At 38.4% G+C, this 22798-nt stretch overlaps 3 protein-coding genes across 8 annotated transcripts in view; 1 reads left to right on the top strand and 2 right to left on the bottom strand.

The window, feature by feature from the left end:
- Nucleotides 1-22798, top strand: part of LOC145444738 (serine/threonine-protein kinase PLK1-like) — a 261677-nt gene that overhangs the window by 40697 nt on the left and 198182 nt on the right. The window lies entirely within an intron of this gene.
- The window catches only part of LOC145442337 (serine/threonine-protein kinase polo-like), a 294599-nt gene that overhangs the window by 269193 nt on the left and 2608 nt on the right, over nucleotides 1-22798 (bottom strand). For 5 of the 6 annotated variants that reach the window (XR_013916132.1, XM_080320265.1, XM_080320620.1 and 2 more), the window contains one exon: nucleotides 932-1080. The gene's annotated coding sequence lies outside the window, so the exon portion shown is untranslated. Of the gene's footprint in view, nucleotides 1-931; nucleotides 1081-2014; nucleotides 2151-22798 lie in introns of those variants that run through there. The other variant, XM_080320330.1, reaches the window with a different exon arrangement.
- Nucleotides 3000-6580, bottom strand: LOC145434564 (uncharacterized). Its single transcript, XM_080311929.1, has one exon. It carries the CDS (start codon nucleotides 5687-5689, stop codon nucleotides 4415-4417), a length of 1275 nt encoding a protein of 424 aa, XP_080168055.1. The 5' UTR covers nucleotides 5690-6580; the 3' UTR covers nucleotides 3000-4414.

Raw genomic sequence — 22798 nt, 5'->3', positions numbered from 1 at the left:
CGTGTAATAGAGCCTAGGGCTGGCTAAGCCGAGTGATTTGATTCTGAATCGAGTAATGAGTTTGAATCACTCATGTTAACGTCACAGCAACACCACAAACAATATAATGCCAATTCCAGTTACATTATAAAGATTATTTTGCACTTTTATGACCATACGTATTCATCGCAATTTGCACTATGGGACAATGCTTTTGGTTGATAACGACTTCATAGATATGTCATTTTCAGTAACATGAGTAGCTTTGTGACACATGCGGCGATACGACAAATCCAGGTTTACAGCTTTTCACAGTGAGAAACATGATCGAAAGTATAATTCCCATTGGTTCAGTTCAGCTTATTCTCAATATAATTTTTCCCTTTTGTGGTATGGAGCGTATATTGTCAGTACTCGAAACAATCATTTCCTACTACTCAAACCAAATGATTAGAATTGATACTCGATTCAGATTTGAGTCATCAAATTATTGTGCCCAGCCCTAGTGATCACAGTTGTGCCACTAGAAAATGATCACATTATCCAAAGTAGATTAGAAATATATTGAACACATTCATCCAAATTATATTAGAATTGCAATCACCTAGTTGGGAAAAGAAATCAAGTTCAGTTCATATCAAATCGGAGTTGATTATCATTCATAAGCATGAGGAGAGTAAATGACTGTTCACCAATCTTGACTTGTTTCACAGTATTGAGTTCTCCTGTAGCATTTTCAGAAAAACCAGAAGTACACTAGCATTAAAAAGACAGCATAGACTAGGTTGACTAATTAGATTGTAATTACATTACAAGTACTTCGCCCTATTTATTTGAGAACAATAATAATCTGGTTGTCCAAGTATGCTAGTAATGAACATTACAGATCTAATGCATTCTCGACCGGCGCAGTTACAGGTAAATTACATTTTTAATGAGGAAATACTTTTACCCTTCATTTACACAACTCGAGAACGATGTCGACAAAACTCATGTCTTGGAACAATCCGTGAAATCCAACGACGTACTTGCGATTCAAACTTCGATGGAGACTGATCTCTTGACACATTTGTCTTTCTCCTGCTACTTCACAAGCAATGCCTGAAATTCGAATAATAGCTTTAGTTGCAGGTTTCAAAAAGTGAGTAGTTCTAGTTCTAGTTGTGCATGTGAAAATATTTTAGTTGCCAATCAACTAGAAAACACGTGTCTTCGTTTGTCGTGAATCATGATACCGGTTTTCCGTAGTGTGATGTTCTTGCAACCGTCTAAGAGTCATCACTACTAATAATAGTGGAGCCGCGAGCAAATCCTTATTGAGTATTCTGTAGAAGTGCTATTGCTACTGACTGAATCTGCTTACATGCATTCAGCTGCATACTTTCTAGTTTATTTCATGTCCAAGTATAGCAACGGCTGCAAAGTGGTTCAAATGAATGTGCTGAAGGTTTGGAAATATGTCTTGAGGTACTTGCCGAATTATTTTAATATAGGTTGAATATATCGAGGTTATCGGTGAAGGTGCTACTTATCGGTATGGGCTCAAAAATAAGACAACTGTTGTGTCATGCTCTTGCTCTAGTTATGATGAGACTCGAGTACACATCTCGAAACGTAATACTCGATTCAGAATCCAATAAATCAGGAACTCGATTTAGCCAAGACTTACGAAAACTAATTTTTTAAACACAAGAGAGGACGTCTGTCTTTGCTGTAGTTGGCTTTCCGAAATTCTAGGCGCCATCGTCATGCACGTTATGGGCAGTTTCTGAGGAATGCAGCCGTTGAAATACTTGCTCGCCGACACTTCCTTTACAGGGGCCGATTTCTAACATTCTAATGAGATCACAGTTATGAACAAAATCACAGATAGTAGGGGAGACCGGGGACAATTGTAACACTTTTTGGATTATCCAACATTACGTGTTGTACTCATGGAAATTTCATTTCCAAAGTTTTATATGAAGGAGCCAACAACTCGATAGTAGTTATCTATACTTTGTTCCGGTTCGTTAAATCATGATATTAACACTACCTTTATGCGTTGCGATCAATCGTTCTCCTTAATCCTGGGTTGATAAATCCAGACGAACGCGATAATCGACTTCATTGCTAATCCAATTTTATTATCTCCGCCCTAAGCCATAATCAAACATCACGTTCCAAGCATGCCGGAAGAGTGATGTTGTTTCCTAATAAACGTGTTTCTGGGTGATTTCAAACAGATCGGTGCATTAATTGCAGCGCTGTGATGACGGATAAAAAGAAGGCGGTGTTCTAGTTCTGAACAAGACTACCACCTCTTACATTTTGCGATTACGAACATATCAAATATATATTTGTTCAGCCGACTGAAATTTTAAGGCAGACTGGCACAGGTCTGGGGACTGGCAGTCGAGAGCCACTGGTTAAGGTGATGCAACTTACGGACAGCCAAAAATCATTACAATACTACTATGGCGAAATGTTTTATAGTGCCCTGCACACTTCTTGCAAAAGGGCATTCTATGTGATCCGCAATTTTGATAAAATCAAAGTTAAAGTGAATGACGATTTTAAGCCATTATGTGCCTCCATAGTGTTGCATTGTCACAGAAGATTAGCGCTATGTTGTCAGTACAATTATTCATCACAAGTTTCACGCAGAATATCCTTCCTTACGCAATCATGATGGCTAGGGAGTGACACTGGTTTTGCTCTGCAGCTGCTCAGTTCTTGGAGAAGCAACCGTCACGAATCAAACAATAAATAAATATCTGGCGTGGCTGGACAGAGGTGAAAACACCGACCAAAACTGATTTTCCGTACAGCCTGCAGCTATAATCCAGCTCTCGCCAACAGTGTCTGTAATGTCTATAGCTCTGGGTAGTTCAATTGACATGCCTACTAATTATTCATATCACGATATACCTCAGTTTGCCTCTTAAGTAAACAGGGTTCATGAGTTCGTCGTAGCAGCCTCAAGGTTTCATCAAACAAAACAAGTGGTGCAGTGTTGTAGCACTATGAATTACAAATAATCTGAATGAAACAAAATCTTATGAAGTAATTAAATCGTTGACAAGATGCAGCGAGTGTATCACAGAAATACACACATTATTTATCAGATATTCAATAGATTTCGAAGCGAAACAGAATAAAAAAAATAAGTGCTGCGGCCGACTGTTCATAATCACATTATCACAAAAGATAGCGATCAATGATGTGCTAATCAACTGTATCACAAATCATACAGGATCCATTACACGTCGTCTTTGTAAGGATGCTGCATACTGCTAGGATTAGGAGTTATTACTAGCAAAAATCTAAAAGAACATCATATCAGACAATAAGGAGCTTCTTATTGTACCTCCATGATTAACCGTTAATATGAATGAATTGAAATCTCAGGAGGAAGTGAAAATGTCGACAAATTACATGAAATGGATGGTAGCAAGAAACACGTCCGGTGATCTGTTATGTGATGCTCTTGCAGTCAGCTAAACAGAATAATAATAATATGTGCTGCGGCTGACTGTTTACAATCACATCATCACAAAGGATAGCGATCAATGATGGGCTTATCACCTGTATCACAAATCATGCAGGGATCCATTTCACATTGTCTTTGTAAGGATGCTGCATACTGCTGGAATTGGAAGATACTACTAGCAGAAGCTGACAGAACACCATATCAGACTATAATGAGCTTATTGTAGCTCTATAATGAACCATTATTATTAACAAATTGAAAATGAGGAAGTGAAAATGTCGACAAATTGCATGAAATGAATGGCAGGAAAGGACACATATTTACAAAATGGCCACAACATTACAATTTGAAATGAAATCGAAAATAATATGCGCAGACCGCTAATTACCCGAGAATGTGACAAAGGATAATGCGCACAAAGCTTAAAATTAAGGTGACATAAACTATAGTATTAGCCCATCACACGGTGATACTAAGATTTGAATATCCACATCAAACTTCTCTAAACAACAGACCCAGCGCAAATTACTATAAAAAAGTGTTCATTGAAACTGATTAGGGCTGTGAAAAACAAATTTTCAGACAGTAATCATACGGTGTGATTAAAATATGAAACGGGAGAAACATTTTCAAACAAAAAAAAATTAGGTGGGAAAAACAACGTGAACATAAATTTTATTGTGCCAGCGACAAATGGACATGGGCAAGAGGCTTAGTAACACGAAGATACAAGACCACCACCATTTATTTCTACACAACACACCCGGCACACACAGAAATCATTTAGCCGGAAAGGTGATTCAAAGATATATGTGTTGAGTACTCGTACAGATTCGATCGCAATATGAAATCGTATCGATATGATAGCAGAGTTACAGCATATTTTAGTATAAGGTATTTCTATCAATATTACTGCATCATGTTCGAGATCATCATCGCGAGAAGAAAAAGACATGCGTTCCACTATTCTACTGCATGTGTATTCCCATGCCTTTTCAAGTTACCAAGCGGGGTAAACGCTTTTCCGCAGATCTGAAATGCATAATTTTTGACTCCGGTATGTGCATTCACATGGGTTTTCAAGTTACTAAATCGGGTAAACGCTTTTCCGCAGATCTGACATGCATAATTTTTGACTCCTGTATGTGTATTCCCATGTCTTTTCAAGTTACCAAGCAGAGTAAACGCTTTTCCGCACGTCTGACATGCATAATTTTTGACTCCCGTATGTGTATGTCCATGTCTATTCAAGCTACCAAGCTGGGTAAACACTTTTCCGCAGATCTGACACGCATACTTTTTTACTCCACTATGTGTATTTTCATGTGTTTTCAAGACACCAAACCGACCAAAAGCTTTTCCGCAGATCCGACAGGCATAGTTTTTGACTCCAGTATGTGTATGTTCATGTCTTTTCAAGTCACCAAGCCGATTAAAAGCTTTTCCACATATCTGACACTCATAATATTTGACTCCGGTATGTGTATTCACATGTGTTCTTAAGTTACTGAGATAAACAAACGCTTTTCCGCAGATCTGACACTCGTAGTTTTTGACTCCAGTATGTGTATCCTCATGTCTTTTCAAGTCACCAAGCCGATTAAAAGCTGTTCCACAAATCTGACAGAAATAGTTTTTTACACCAGTATGTGTATGTCCATGTGTTTCCAAGTGACTCAGTTGTGCAAACGTTTTTCCACAGATCTCACACTCATAGTTTTTGACTCCAGTATGTGTATCCTCATGTCTTTTCAAGTCACTAAGCCGATTAAAAGCTTTTCCACAGATCTGACATAAATAGTTTTTAACACCAGTATGTGTATGTCCATGAGTTTTCAAGTGATTCAGTTGTGCAAACGTTTTTCCACAGATCTCACATGCATAGTTTTTGCTTCCAGTATGTATATTTCCATGCGTTTTCAGTTCGCCAACCCGCATAAACGATTTTCCACAGATCTGACAGTTCTTGTTTTTGACTCCAAGGTGAGCAGGACGTGTATCCGCTTGTCTTTTCAAGTGACCGATGAGATTAAACTCTTTGTCATTGCTCTTGCGTTCATGATTTTTCAAAAGAGTGTGGGATAGTAAATGTTTTTTCAATAAACTGATGGCAGCAAAAGTTTTTCCGCAGATCTCACATTCGGTATTTCTATATATAAGGTGGAATCGCAAGTGAGCTTTCAATCCGTCCTTACGATGGAAGCTCTTTCCACAGATCCAGCACACCTTCCTTGTCATTCTTCTGGATTATCTGTATATTACTTTACTTCTTCAAGCATCACACATCAATCGCTCTCTTCTTGAAAACGAGTATTGAATGATAGCTTGGAATGAGTTATTACATAGTATTATAATTCTTATATTATGACACAGTCTGAAACACGGAAGGAATTAGCAAAAACGGAGCAGTGTGATAATATACAACAATATAACAATTTACAAGATCACAATCACATTTCAGATTCCCTTTTGGACATTCGCTGCGGATAGAACATTTGGGACGTTTATAGCAGTGGTTCTTAACCTTTTCTAAATAACCTTTCGAGCACATACAATAATCTGCAAGCATTCGACAAACCACAAATTTTCGCCTAGCCACAAAGACCAAAATCCATCACATTACACAACTGATGTATTACTATGCAATACTGGTGCGCAAAATCAACTGTGCATAAACAACAGCGACAAAATTACAGAACCATTATTAAATGATTTTCACATGAAACAAAAAATGTTAATGAAGATTTACTGCAAATAAGGGCGACTTCTGCTTTTCAGGCTCTTGAATATTCCGTCAAGAATATCATGTAGCTTCAGCATGCAGATATATCAGTATTTTGTCCCCTCTACAATCCAACTTGTCTTAAACCTGTCCGCACACAATCCGAAATTAGTAACTCTTCACAGGTTTTACGTCGCCTGTACTAAAGCCAATTTAGGTTTGGTCCTAGACTTGGACATTTCTTAGCGAACATGGAAATTTAATTTCAAATACTGTTCATTAGGAGTCATCAAATGTGCTATGTAAGAAAGAGTGGCATTCTACAAAATGTGTCCTAGCCAGACTTTGTGCTTTTTCAGAAAATATCTCAACAGATAACAGGAAGACTTGAACACATAGATATTCAGGTTTTCAAAAACTAGATTAAAATCAGAATTCTAGTAACACATTTCTTTCCAAAATCGATTACAATTATCTGAATTCGTGAAAACTTGAATCAAGTTCACTTCATATCAGTGTCCATTCTCATAAGCATGAGAATAGCAAATGTCTGTACGGCAAGCTTGACTCGTTTTACATTAAACAGAACTACGTTAAACTGAACTACTATAGCCTACCTGTAGCATTTCCAAGAAAACAAGACATTAAATTATAATTAAAGTAATGACACATTGTAAAAATTAGATTAGTATCGGATTGCTGGCATTTTGCTCTAGAACTATCTCAATGTCCAAGTCTGCTAACAACTATAGACATTTATCAGTTACACTCAAATCAGGGAAATTTTCTGTTCGTTCATAGGTCTGGTGATCAGTCAAAATCAAACATCGTTAATAATCGATGGATGTTACGACACAATGACGACATTTAAAATCAAAATAATATTGGGATGATTGCCATTGAAGAATTTCAGAACAACACAAAATTATGTTTGAATAGTATATTCATATTGAAATGAGCCCGAATATTTTCGGCTGACACTCGTGTTTTGTGATACGATTGTTGATATACAATGTTCTTTCCATTTCTCTACTAGTTGCTGACGATTACCCCTGACGAGTGTCAGCCAAAAATATTTGGGTTCATTTCAATATGAATATACTATTCAATTGTATATTGAAATTCTGTACCTCCAAGAAGCTCTTCAAAATTATGTTTACAAAGTAAATAAGAATTACTGAATTCGCAAAAGCTTCAATCTTAAATTAAATTCCACATCACAAAGAAATATCGAAAAAAAAATGAAGCTCAGAATTCAGTCCCATAAAATCCCATAAAATCGAGAATATGAAATGTCTGTAAACAGAGTTTTGTCGATTTCGAACAACACGGATTTCTTGTAGCATTTTCAGGAACAGCAAAAACTTGAGTAGAATTAGAATACATAAACATTTCACAAATTAGATTCCAATTATATAACTACCATACTATTTTGCTCTATTTAGTCTAATAATACAACTAGAATTATCTAGTTATCCAAGTCTGATGTAGTGCTAATAAACATAGGCTGTTACCCAGTATCTCGGCAGCAGTCGTTTGTAAGTCTCGCTATGAATTTATTTGCATTTCCACTTATGATTTTTACGGGCGTTGTGTTGGCAGCATGAAAAATACCAAACCAATTTTCAAATAGTAATGACCCTCCTAATTAGATAGAAACATGATAAGGAATTGTTTACATTTTAAAAAGAGAAATTCAGCTCATAATAACTGATTGCTTTACTTCCAACAAATTCAATCACCGATGGCAGTAATAATACAACCCTAAGGGCGGAGATGATAAAGTTAGCTGATCCGGAATAATGCTAATCATGTGATTAAAAACTGCTCACCTGGATGCATTTTAGGTGGAGATAATAATGTTAGCTGATACGGCAGAACGCTAATCGTGTGATTAATTACTGCAAATCGCGACGCATAAAGTTGGGAAAGGTTACGCGCGATGGATAGTCGAGATGCCCTGAGTTTTCAATCAAGTGGCGTTATCTGTTGCATCATAATGCGAAAACGAGTTATACACTGTCAGTTGTTAATATGTTGAATTATAGAATGTACAGTTGAATGAAACAGCAGCCTCGGTTGATAACGATACTGCAATTGCAGGTAGAATTATCATCATCGCGAAATGAAAGTCTTGTCCAATTCGAATGGTACAGCTACGAAACGGATTATAGAATATTGATATCGCTCTGCAATGGCGGGTACATGATTCATTGATTGTTTAGTGAAGCCATTACCTAGGATATAGTCGGGTTGACATGGTCATTATCGGAAATATTTCTGCGTAGGAATGGTACGCAGCGTCCGCAGTTGCTATAGATAACTAGTTATCTATAGTTTGTTCGTTTTTTTAAATCATGAGATTAACACTAACTTTATGCGTTGCGATCAACCGGTTTCCTTAATCCTGGGTTGATAAATCCTGACAAACGCGATAATCGACTTTGTTGCTAATCGAACTTTATTATCCCCGCCCTTATAGTATCGCATCAAGGAGTGTATGATTACAGTACCGTACTTGAAAAAATCATCTTTAAATACTCAACTTGAATTATCACAATTAATACTACATTCGTGTACGTTACTGGAATCATTGTGCCTGTGCCCATCGGTACTAGAGACATTTTCAACAGTGAAAATATGAATATAGGAACCAACAATAAGAGACCATAATTAAGCAGCTCTATATGCTTCTAACACAAATCATAATGCAACTTGAACCAAACAACATGAGACAAACATCAATACTTCCAGGGATACAAGCTTTATACAAAAACAATAAGTTTGAAGATTTTGACAATTAGCCAACTTATGCATGTGCTGCAATACCTTCTTCGGTATACTGCACACATTGGGAAATGTTCCCTATGATTACCTCCGATCAATGAACCCCATGAACATGCTGACAGTTATGGTTTTTGCGTGATATTTAAGTGCTCCCTATTTTCATCTCTTCTGTCTTCACCTGGATATTTCTTTTAATCGATACGACAATTGAGTTGCATTTGACTTGCGAAATGCAATGCACCTTTGGAATGTGCGCAAACAATACATCATTTTCGATCGCCAAAACGAAAATGTGACAGTGTCAGATATTTCATTTGCGTTTGTGTACCATAGTCTGGTATTTTTGGGAACGCTGATAGGTGGTGATCATGGGGATCACTTCTTAATGTGTAAAGGCGTACTGAACAAGTGCTGGAGAATGTCAATACTCGGTATCATCACCTTTTCGGAGATATATCTTCATGCAAACTCTATTACAGGCCCTTGTTAAGATATGCATGCATGCATGGAAAAAGCACCGTTCTCCGTCAGAGTTGTAGCCTACGACTACTGGATTTTCAAATTGAGTACCCAAAATTCAAATCACTCACTTTTAGACACGCTAGAAAAAACTCTTACAACTATAAAACACAACTAGATTCAATCCCGAATAGACATCATCTTTATCTTATTAGAATCGGCTTTCTGCATGAAGAATGACCATCAGTGCAAGTTTGTTGATAGATGATAACAGACTACTCCGTTGGATTGGTATCGATCAATATCTGAAGCTGAGCATCCGATTCTGTCACATGGAAGTCTGGTGATTTGTTACTGCATACGCTGGTCGCCTCTGGCTTGTCACAAACTAGTGTCTGTGTCTCTGTATTAGCAGCACCTGGAAAATAAAACAAGATTAAATTGATACAACTAGTCGACAATAGCATCAGCTTTGTGATGAGTTGGTAAAACTTCATATAATTGGTTAGAGTGTGAATTAATAGGATTCTTGAAATTCGTAGTCATATTTTATATGTTTCCCAATCCATAGCGGGATTATCAGGCATCGTCACCTACACTAAGCGTAATATATTAACCACGAAAAATAGTTTCAATACAACTGTTATTAACTTCATGGTACGGCGTACTCGAATACTATACTGAAATATAACAATACATTCGGATTCAAATCACCCAGGTACTTGATTTTACCCAACCCTACAACTTAACAAGGTTGGGAGTCTCGGTCATGAATCGTGACAAGACCATGACCGAATTCAGATTTAGGAGTCACAAAAACGCTGATACATTAGGTCGACATTCAAAAGGTCTGGCATCTAGCTCAACCCTTTGTAATCGGCCGCCCTTCAGACAAAAATTTCACTGCATCCATAAAAAGAACATAAAATGCCATCCACAGGGCTTGAATCGACGCCCAATATATTGCCGTAAACCTGAAGTAGACGTCTAGCCAAGCCACCTGTAATTGAGTGAAAACTCTACTTGTAGCTTAGTATCAACGTTGACTACTTCGACCATCTATGTCTGAAGTCTAAAGTGACATATGAATGTTTCCAGTTTAACAGTCATAGATTAGAGTTCTCTAACTCCCTACTACCAAGTTGTGACGTCATCAAGATAGTTGATATTGTATCGCCGCTCATGGCCAATACCGATACTTCTTTCAAAGTCTGATATCGACTCGATATGATTCGCAAACTACTACTTGTCGGGGAGCGATACTAGAATAGTCTACTCGACACTTAGTATTAGGCTCCGAATCGATTCACACAGAGACTTGATTTAGCCCAATCTTACTGATCAGGTTTGAACAATTAAATAATTCTAGTTGTCTAATTACACTAGTTACAGCGAAATGCCTGTAATCTAATTCAATTTTAATTTGGGAAATGCTTCTACACGCTATCATTTTAACTCTAATCTAATTTCTGATTTTCCTGAAATTGCTACAAGAGTACTGTATCATGTAAAACAATCCAGGCTGAAATTTGCCATTCTCGGGCTTATGAGAATGGGCTCTGATTTCATATGAACCGAACTTGATGCAATTTCCTTTTCGCGAATTCTTTAAATCAAATTTTAATCTAATTTAAAAAAACCTGTGTAGCATTGATTTTTATTACAAACTATTTTGAATATATCTAGCTATAATTAGTATTCTAATCTAATTTGGCAACTATTGTGTAGCTGTAATTCTAGTTCTAGTCCAAGTTGAACAAAAAATTGTATTTATAATTGTAACTGTAATGCAATTTGAATACCGTAATTTTCCGAATATAGTGCGCCCCCATGTATAGTACGCACCCTGCATTCGCACTACATGAATAGTTGTGTTTTAGTACACGATGTCCTTCTGTTTTGCGATGTCACTGTTCAACAATCATGACATAACCATCGCTAATCATAATACAATTAACGGCATTGTCTCTAAACGATAGTAGATAGCAGCCAAAGCCAGTGACGCAATAGTTCAGAGGCTAGCGACACATCTTGCGCACGAGGCCTATTAAATGCGATTGCTCAGCCCAACGGTTATGTCGTGCGCACCAGGACTGTTGGAGAGGCGACTGAGCACGGAAGGGATTATCTTGCGCACATGGCCTGTTGTATATGCGATTGTTAAGGCCTGTCGTTGACGCGATGAATTAGCGAGGATTGCCACGCGCGCGTGCAGCAATGCTCGTGTTCGATGACCTAATTTCGCTCGCGTACGAACAGCAGGCAAACTAACTCAGCAGGAGATCGTGTGCTGTGCAGACGACTCTCGTTAATTGGCAACACGCTTCTCCCTAATTGGTAGCGCGTTACACTGATAATACCAATTACTGGGCGCGATGGCTGAAAGTGAAGCGCGTAGGAAACAAACATGAAGAAAGGTGTGATTTCAAGTTTTTATCGAGGGAGATTTTTTTCAAGGTTTGTTGTTACCATGTATAATACGCATCCCCCAATTTTAGGGCAAAAAATCGTGTAAAATTTTGCACATTATACGTGGAAAATTATGGTAGCTGAAAATGATCTAGTCGTCCAAGTCTGCCCGCTACGCAATATATCACAACCTTGTCGTAGAATTATGAAAACCTCACCATTGAACGTTGTCTCGAGTTGATGTGTTGTGATAATGTGATGGTGATAGTCAAGCAGATGGTCGGTAGTTGTTGAGGTATGTCGCCTTGCAAAAACTGGCTGTGGACACAACTTGCTTAGCGGCAGGTCATTAAGATGGGTAAATAGATAACATTCTGTGTTGGGATCAAGTCGACTTCAAGTTACAAGTCATCTCAAGTCTTTCCCAATCTTGACTAGAGTCAAGTCAAGTTACTATTTTCTATTCAGAAGTCATATCAAGTCATTACGTATTCTGACTGAGTAAAGTCAAGTTACTATTTACTAGTCACAAGTCATATCGAGTCATTGCATATCTTGACTCGAGTCAAGTCAAGTTATTATTTTTTACTCACAAGTCATATCGAGTCATTGCATATTTTGACTCGAGTCAAGTCCAGTCACTATTTTCTAGTCACAAGTCATATCGAGTCATTGCATATTTTGACTCAAGTTACCATTTTGAGTCACAAGTCATATAAAGTCATTGCATATTTTGACTCGAGTCAAGTCAAGTTACTATTTTCTAGTCACAAGTCATATGAAGTCATTATCATCATATCGTGACTCGAGTCAATTCAAGTAACTATCTTCGAGCCACAAGTCACATGCCGTTTACACAATTTGACTTGAGTCCATTCTGGCCCTCAAACGGTAAATTAAACTCGAGTCAAGTCCAGCCTGGCTTGCAAACAGTAGCTTACCGGCCAACAATGTATACTAAAGCAAAACATGCATCGAGTTACCAAGAGGAATGTTTGTTGGGCAGATGAGTCTTAATATCAGAAATTTCCAATAGGGTTTGACACAATGATTCAAGTGCTCGAATGTGAATCGAGTATCAATTCTGATAGTTTGAGCTGGGTAGCGAGAGATCATTTTTTCAAGTACTGAGATGATACGCTCCTTGACAGTAGAGTTAACTTATCAACGAGAATTAGAGTTTCGAGACGAATTCACGCTCATCAACTCACAGCATTGTCACAAAGTGCAATGGATTAGGCACGGCCGCAAAAACACAAAATTATCTTTCCTATGATGTACAACTGGAGTTATATCCTTTGTGATTGCATAAAAAGTACAAATTTGAATTTTGTACTTCATTCATAATGTTGTTAACGGTGTCATGAATGCGACTCAAATACTCGACTCGATTCAGAGTCGAATTACTCGGGTGCGCGATATTTTCCATGTCCACACCAAAGAACCTTGAAACCCCAATATTGCATCATACTCACATAACACAACCCATCGACCGGGTGTCCACTTCGAAACTGTGTCCTTACTTCCGTAAAACTTCCGGGGCAATATTGTTGGATGTGCCGCAGAACGTGTCCTTTGTTTGGATGTCAAAGTCGACCTCGGTAGCTAGGCCAAATCTCCAATCTTCATGTTGTTGCTCAGGAAGAGATTCTTCAACTGTCAATACAAATTCCGCATTTAGTTACACAAGACTTGTACAAATTACCAATCTAGTTAGTTGGAGGCCAACAAAAGACTGCTTTTTTAGTAGTTGTAAATGCGGATTTGAAAAGTTTAGTTGTCGGACAGCTAGGAAACACGTTCCGTGTAAATCGTGATACCTTTTTTTTTGTTGTGTGATGTTCTTATTTCTCAGTTCATTACAATTCAGTAATTCATATGTTAGTTAAGTAGTCTGTTGTGGATTCTTAATAGTCGTTAGTTCTAGCACTAGTTGAAAATTCTGGAAAGTGACCAAGTCTAGTTCTAGTACCAGTAGCACATTTCAATAAATTCAATAGTTTGTGCAAACGGTATGACTTCAACCAAATTTCACCTTTATATCCGTGTGAATGATCTTACCTTTGTGAAGATAAACGACTCCAAGCAGAATTTGATGCATGTCATAACGAGTCTCTGCTTCTGTGATAACTTACCGACTTTTGTGCAGTTCCATCAGCGACTGGCAACAAAAATCAAAGCTAATTGGATTGCCCGAATGAAATCAACAATATCATTTGTCGGGCACATCTGAATCAGAGATTTTCAACCTATTTCAGCTAGCGAGCTGGTCAAATTTGACGATTAATTTAGCATATCGGTGAACCTTTCTAATCAAAAATTACATGTAATGCTGCCTATTTGATAATAGACATGTCCTATGTAGGTCTTGGTGAAATGAAGAACCCGAGTGATTTGAATAAAATTCCCACTATAGAAGGCTGTAAGCATCGGTGACATATCTGTGAGTGGTGATCAACCCACAGTATTGTCACAAAGCGTAGTAAAATAGGTGTGGTCAAAAAAATAAAAAATTATCTTGATTGTGATGTGCAACTGGCATTATATTGTTTGCGGTAACATACTTAAACTTTCTACATCTTTCATACTCCTATGACGTCATTATAGATCAGAGGTCTCAAACACGCGGCCCGCGGGCCGCATGCGGCCCGCCAGATCATTTTGTGCGGCCCGCGTCGGCATTTTGGAATTTTAAGTATTCGACAATATTTAACTGCAACATATCTTTTTTTAGTTCTGAGAACTTGAAATTCGCTCTAAAACTACTCCAAAATCCTGAAACTTTTCTCATCAAACTTCACTATCACATCACCTTCAAAAGTGACCATGCGGTGGAAGATCAACTATATACGTTACATTACTTGTTTATGATGATAGGACTTGACCCGTTGATAATTCGTGACTGAAAATTGTGATTTGTACTTGGGCGCGACGTTTTTTAGAATTACTCGAACTCGTACTGAATGGGTGATAAAATAAGGATGACTCGAGTTGAGTCGGGTGAAACGTTACAATCAGAGAAGGACATGTGACTCGGAAAGCCGTGACTTGGTACAACCACAGATGCAACCAACTACCAAAATGTTATAGTAAATGAACTGAACAAACTGAAATAGTAATATATCAAAAGGCCGTAGCTTACGCTGCGGAGCGTATTTAGCCATCTAAGTAGGCCGGTATGGCAACCATTGGCATTCTGTCCCCCCTCCTTAATGTGAAGTTGGTTATTTCCTGCGTAATGTTAGGTCTCTTTAACCATGGTAATATTGCCTATTGAAGGTGGCGAGTATAAATTAGCGGTGTTACGCTCTATTGCTGTAACACCAATGGATTCGTCGGCGACTAGAAATTTATATTGCTATAACACATTAATCGGTCGACAGTTTGTTATTGATCTGTAAATCTAACGCTGATTTAATTTTACTTTGGTAATGGCATGAGCAATAGTCAAGTTATCAGGAGTATGCCCGCAACCCACATTAGGATGTATTGCTCCAATGCTTCGATCAGATCAATATATGTTAAACTTTTATATAATCTACCAATAATTGCGGCACGTCAAACGTCCGCTAGCTGCCAAATTATAACGCGACAGCTTTTGCGATGTCATGAGATGCATTTGTACTCTTGCATGGTGTTTATAACTTATTTTTGGACAAACTATGCCAAGTAGCAACAATTTTATTCAACATATTTTGACAGACTATGCCAAGTACAACAACAATTTTATTAAAACATTTGAAAATGTGATATTTTTTGTACCAGGCGTGAATTCACGATAGTAAATCACATTTCGCGTTGCGTGCATTATGCCAGTTTGCAAGGTCCCATAAAATAAGGCCTATACTGGGAAATACACTGAAAACCCCTATTAATGTTGCTGCGGCCCGCGGCGCCAACAAAAACTATAAATTGGCCCGCGACCACATTTGAGTTTGAGACCTCTGTTATAGATGGTACTCGAGTTCTTACTACGTCATTATAGATCAGTGGTTCTCAACCTTTTCGTCTTCGCGGACCCCTTTCGGAACGTCACGGACCCTGCGGACCCCCACGAAGTTAAACAGTCACAAAATGACTTTTCTTGAAAATAAGATCAAACTATTCATGTAAAACTCGGGTTGACTTCTATTATTTCAAATCGAATTCCGTAACTGCATTTCTTGAAATGTACGGGGTCGTGTCTTGAAAATCCGCGCTTTTGATTTGATATGAACGAGTGCCGAAAATCCATTTGCACAAACATATGTGGTGGCGAATTTAATATTAGCACATAACGCTTCCGACGACGCATATGGGTATAATCGCAACCAATATGGTACCAAAATTGACAAACAAATGTTTTAATGAATATATACCGTCAAGCCTGGTCCTTTCTATCTAGCATTCTAGCAGCTTATCTCGAAGTTATCATGGAAAAATGATTATGTATATATCAGAAGAAAAACGATTTTTGTAAACATTTCGAAGTCTCGTGATTGACTTCAGCCTACTCATCCAACTTTTTTTTTACAATTCCCAACAAAACATTTCTAAACAGCAGAATTTTTGTATCAGTAGGCTATTGGCAATTGAAATGAGTCTGCACAGGGTAGGATATTTAATCTCAGATGGCCATTCTGTTAATGTGAGCTCTGTAGTTTTACTAGTATAATGAACCCAAACTGCCTCGTAATTTTCTGAATTTAAAACAAAATTGGGTTATCAATTATTTTGAGGCTTCGCGGACCCCCTGAAAATGCTTAGCGGACCCCCGGTTGAGAACCGCTGTTATAGATGATACTCAAGTTCTTACTTGAAGTCTAATAGTCAATCTAGAATATGTACCTTTAATGTGACCACAAAGAATGCAATGCCAGTTTTGCAGCTTCTTGGACCACACCTATTTCATTGCACTTTTTGACGATGCTGTGGCTTGATCACGACTTTACAGATATGTCATTTCCAGTAACGTCAGTAGCTTTGTACTGCATGTTTCGTATGCTAAGATACGATCAATCGAGATTTACATCCTTCCACAGTGAGAAATCCTTTCGAAACCATAATTCTCATTGGCAAATTACCTCTCAGGTAGGTTTAGCTAGGTTCATTGATCATTTTGACTCTTCTGGCAAGGAGCGTATCATTTCAGTACCGCACTCAAAACCATATCCCACTACTCGACTCGAATCATTTGATAAATTACTCGGTTGAGATCCGAGTACTCAAATCATTGCGACCAGCCCTCATGAGTTGTGTAACTAGAAAACTTTCAGCTTTTCCAAACTAGCTTACAGTCACACAATCTTTATTTAAGTTGATTAGAATTAGGATTATAGCTGAAAAGTTTTTTTCCTAATTAGATTAGAATTATTGCACCGTTTTTCCAAATCTGCTTAGAATTAGAATTACAGGTTTTCGCACAAGAATTACTGTTAATCAAAATATGTATACTTGATATCAGTTAACAACATAATCAAGCTTTTACCCTTCGTTTGCACAACTCGAGAACGATGTAGACAAAATCCTTGTCTTGGAAAAATCCGTGAAATCCATCGACGTGCTTGTGATTCAAACTGTGGTGGAGATGATCTCACATTTTGTCTTTCTGATGATCATTCACGAGCAATGCCTGAAATGAAGATACTAGTTTGAGTTGCGAATTTTGAAAAGTGAGGACCGACTAGTTCTAGTTCGAATTGCACATTTTGCGTCAATCATGATACCGGTGATCTGTTGTGTGATGTTCTTGCAGTCAGCTAAGAGTCATCACTACTAGGAATAGTGTAGCTGCAGCCCCCTCATTTCAAACTGGGAACCCCGTCCTATTAAAATGCCGATTTTACCGTCAGTATTTCTTGGCTCATTTGCAATTCAGTCATTCTTATCATCAGTTACTGGGCAACAGTAGAAGGAAATTTGTGCGGCCGTGGACACGAAATTCAATTAGTTATGTGTTGGCGGCCGTCGACATGACAATTGAATTTACGAATTGGCTTCCTCATTCTTGAGAGATTAATTAATCTTTGCGAGATTTATTTGACCTTGAAATTTTCTTCGCGCTACGTGCGATTCAATGAGACTTCATTTTTTGATTTTAATGTAGTAATGCCCTTATCAATCTGAGCCCCACAGTCCAGAAGAGATTCTAGCAGCGGGGAAAAATGATGCACTCCATATAGATATACCAACTTGGAATCGTGTGCCCCTCACAAAAGATATTTGTTTCTGGAGCGTTTGGGAGATTGCAATATCTGATAACTAGGGCGTTTTTTTACATGTCAAAATTTGTCAAAATTGTTCAATGTTCATAAATTCAAATTTTTTTTGACGTCTGCATTTCGTTAGTATCATAGATTTTGCACTGTCGATGAACTTATCATTTGATATTTTACAGCTTGTTGCCTTCTTTATAGGCCTACCGTTGTAACTGGCTAATTGTCTGCTGATTGTGAATCATAAACGGTCCAATAAAACAAATAGATGGACGTGGTGTTATGGTCAACGTACCGCAACATTCTAACTAAAGTAAGACTCCTTGGGCATTGCATCATTCTTACATCAAGAAGCGCATGATGAAAATTGTGATGTAGAAAACATTGTCAGAATGAAGCAACACGGTGTGACACCAGCAGTAAGCTTGGTTGTTTTCACAAGATAAAGTTCTCTTGTAGCAATTTCAGGAAAACAAGAAATTAGATTAATGGGAGCATAGAAAAATTTGTCAAATTATATTATAATTAGATGACAGGCAGGACCGTAACTGCCGCACCCCAAAACCCACAATTGGGAGGGGGGCGAGCTCGAAGGGGTCCAAAATTATTTCGTGAATTAGCATAAATTATAGAGTATTTTTGAAAATTCAGGCAACTTTTTCAAAAGCGCGATTTCCGGTTGCCAATTGTCTTGAAATTTGAGTACTCTCTCCCCAAGAAAAAATACGCAAGAGTTATAGATATGGGCATGTCGGCATTGGCCATTACCGCGCCACGATTTACCTACCAAGACATATTAAGTTTTAGGTCACGTAACATGTGACTCCAAGAAGTGGGCCAGGATGATCGGCAGCGAGAAAACTTTGGCTGAAAATGACCGCCCTTATATTGACCGAAAACTTCGTTATACATACAAAATACGAATAGGTTATTTGTCCATAGGCGCCTAAATGACTGGCGCCGAATATTCCTGTCTTGGCAAGCTGAACCTCACAAGACAAATACCATCCCGCAGGGAAAAATTATATGCCAGTGAAGAAATACCAATTTGAAATAGTGTGCGTCTTTTACTTTCGCAGCCTACGTTTGGGCGATTCTATATATTTTGATATAGCATACAGGAGGTCACTAAATAACATCATGTTACGGAGTCATACCAAAAGGCCCTACAGTTTCCAAGACACCTCACTCTACTCTACCGGTAATAGTGATTACGTGAGCAGAGAGAACAAGAAATGGATAGCAATAGATATGCAATTCCCCATCTTTTGACCGATTTTATCATGATTTGTCGAAAGTTTTCGTGCTTCGCGCTGGCTCACTGCACAGTAGGCCCACGGCTAATTTGTGGCAAAAGCGAACGTGATTGGGTGTAGGTTTATCACCCTATGGTAGCCCAAGACCCAAGTTTTTTTGGGGACCCGACGAAGTCCTGTTTTGTTCCTGCCCCCGACGAAGTCCTGTTTTGTTCCTGCCAACCGGTATACGCCCGAAGGTGTTTAATTATTATTGAGAGGTCCTACCTTTTCAAACACACCTCACCTGTAAATCTGATTACGTGAGCAGTGAGAGGATAAAAATTGATAGCAATATATATGCAATTCCCGATCATATTGGCCAATTCAATCATGAATTATAGAAATTTTCGCGCTTTGCGCGTCTAGGCGAGAAAAGCTGGCCCAGTCAAAGGCGCCCAATCTAGATGACAAGTATGACAGTAAACAGCGGATAGCGTGAGGGGGGTCTGGGGGGCCAAGCCCCCCATAGATTCGGTTCATCATCATGTGGCCCAAGACCAACGTTTTTTTTTTGGGAGGGGGGGGCTGACAAAGTGCTGTTATGGCCCTGATGACAGGCATTCGCTCCAATTAGTTTTATTAGACAACTACATTACAATCATTACCTCTGTATCTCTGTGAATGATCTTACAATCGTAAGACCTTCTTCAGAATCTGTTGCATGTAGTAACGAGTCTCTGCTTCGGTGATGGCGTATCTTCTTTTGTAAACTTTCATCAGCGACTGAAAACATAAATTAAAGGTAATTGGAGTGACAGCAAGAAAACAACAATACTAGTTGTTGCGAACGTCTAAATCAGTGGTTCTCAATCGTTTTGACTTGGCGGGCTTGTAAAATTTCACAACAAATTTTTTGAGCCGATAAACCGACAATACTGTAGGTTGATCATTATTTGACAGATACGTGATTTCCAATAATATGCGTACATGCCTGTACCTCATGTTAAGTATGTTGCGATATGTCCAATCGAAGTTTACAGCTTTGCGCAGTGGACATGAGTATCGAAGAAATCATTTTCATTGATCAATCAACTCTGAATGATAAGGAGCGCAGGATTTCGGTGTTGGAGCCGATCGTTTCTCACTATTCAACTGGAATCAAGTAAAATAATGCGCGATTTAGATTCAAGCACCTTCCCGATTTATTCTGCACAGCTCAAGTGCCAACAATCTTGTCGACAACTTCACATACGAGCAAGAGCCCTTTAATTCAAATCTATCATATCTCTATACCTTGACATGAGTTTGAGATAACCATTGATTCCGAGGTATCGGCCTGATTTGTGTCAATGTCATATGACAAACTTGATTTGCACAGAGAACATTTGATATTCTTCAGTTGCCGTGGCAGTCATGAACGGTGTAAAATCTCTGATTTGTACAAGTAGGCCTACATGTGAGAGGGAAATTGATTCAAATGCACTCAATTAGTGATTACATAAATACCAACCCATATTTGTAGCAGACTTCAAAGTTGGATTGGTATGGGTATACCTCTTCAACTGTGCTTCCAATTTTGCCATATGGAACGCTGGTGATTGATTGCTGCATATGATGGTCGCCTCTTGCTTGTCACATATGTCCTCCTGTGTCTCAGTATTAGCAGCACCTGTCAAGTAAAGAAATAACTTTGCAATAATAGCACTGCATTTGTGATGAGGGCGAGAATTTTTTTTTCAGACGTATGACACTTTAAAATGTGGATTGGTAGGTTTTTCTTCATCAAAATGACCTCATGAAAAGTCTATACTCAGCATGGAGCCAGACACGAAATCGAATTCGCACAGCTTGTTGGCAGGATACAGGCTACAAGAACACTCGGCTTCACGCTCAATACCCAACACGTAATCCAATCACCAAGATGCTTGATTTTGCCAAGCCTCACTGATAATAACGTTAGAAGTCTCTGCAATATGCCGTAGGTAAGGCTGGGCACAATGATTCGAGTCGAGTAATGGGAGATGATTTTTTCGAGCACCCAAATGATACGATCATTGATACTCGACAAAAATGATGGTTTTGATAGCACTTGTCACTAGGGTTGTTCAAAAGCAACTTTTTTCCAGACCCCGGTGATACACTGATTAAATTGTAAGGTTGCCTATCACATCAAATTTGGCTCAATTCCAACCACCAGAAGACGCGACATAGCCAAGTAAATTGTCGACAAAAACGATGCAAAACAAATTTGACACACTTCCAACCAACCTGTAGAAGCAAAGTTATTTGAGTTTTTCATCAATAATTGTGGCACTACCCACCATCAATGTTACTTTTGCAAATCCAAAACTCTCGACTGCAATAACTTCGCATCTCCCGTTTGGGAGTGAGCGAAAATTGTTATGCATCATTCTTTTAGGCTAAGTAACAATTCCGTGGGGTTAACTGTTAAATTTGCAATTTTATTTATATTTTTTAAATAAATTAGAAAATTTCAATTGGCTCTGCCGCGGCTTTCGCTGGTTTAAATTTAGTGTACAGCAGCCTTTTTTCGGCTACACAACAAGTTATTCAGTGAATACTCGGGAACCAGTAATTTTTGAACAAACCTACTGTTCACCGTGGAAGCCTTGAAATGTCGATTGGTCGTGTCAGAGCATACAAAACATGCTGTACAAATCTATGCAAGCTAATGGAAATGACATTTCGGTGAAGTTGTGATCAACCCACAGCATTGTCACGAAATGCAATGAAATAGGTGTGGTCGATTAAATACAAAATCATCTTCAATGTAATGCAGAATGGCAGATGAGGCATTATATTCTTTGACGTCGCCTAAAAGGTACGCATCTGTACTTTCCACGTCATTCATACTGTTATGACATCATATTGAGTGATACTCGATTCGTTGTCTCAAAATTCCAATATGGATTCGGATACAAATCACTCAGGCGCGCTGTCTTCAAAAACGATGCAGGATCAAGGATAATCCAAGAATTCTCTTCGGAAAACTCAAAGAGCTGCGCTTGTACGGCGAGGAATTGAGTCAAATTTGTTTTGCATCTTTTTTGAAGACAGCGCAACAATTTCATGGGGTTGAAGGAAAAATTTGAAAATAATTTTGTTTTGCATTTTTGGGCAAATTCAAAATTTTCAAACCGTACGACATCCGCGAATATTGGTTGGAATGAATTAAAATTTGGTGTTCGTCGTTTTTCAAGTCAACCTAACGATTTAATCACGTAGCCAGCAAGATTCAGGAAAGAAGGTTATATTTTACCAGCCCTAGTGTATAGTTTTATTCCCAAATTGGCAAACTACTATATTCGATCAACTCTGGTTCCGACATTCTTTTCGAAGATTATTTACGAATGCACTACTGGATACAATGTTACCTTGGTCTCTCTGTGGAGGATTTTGACGATCGTGACTATAAAAAAAATCAATCTGTTGCATGTGATGACGAGTCTCTGGTTCTGTGATGGCGCATCTTCTTTTGCATACTCCATCAGCGACTGACGCCAAAAATAGAAGGTAA

The sequence above is a fragment of the Botryllus schlosseri genome, chromosome 1 (assembly GCF_051294905.1).
Source record: "Botryllus schlosseri isolate E-star chromosome 1, Bs_hap1, whole genome shotgun sequence".
NCBI classification, from domain to species: domain Eukaryota; kingdom Metazoa; phylum Chordata; class Ascidiacea; order Stolidobranchia; family Styelidae; genus Botryllus; species Botryllus schlosseri.
This window is presented reverse-complemented; position numbering and strand designations above follow the sequence as displayed.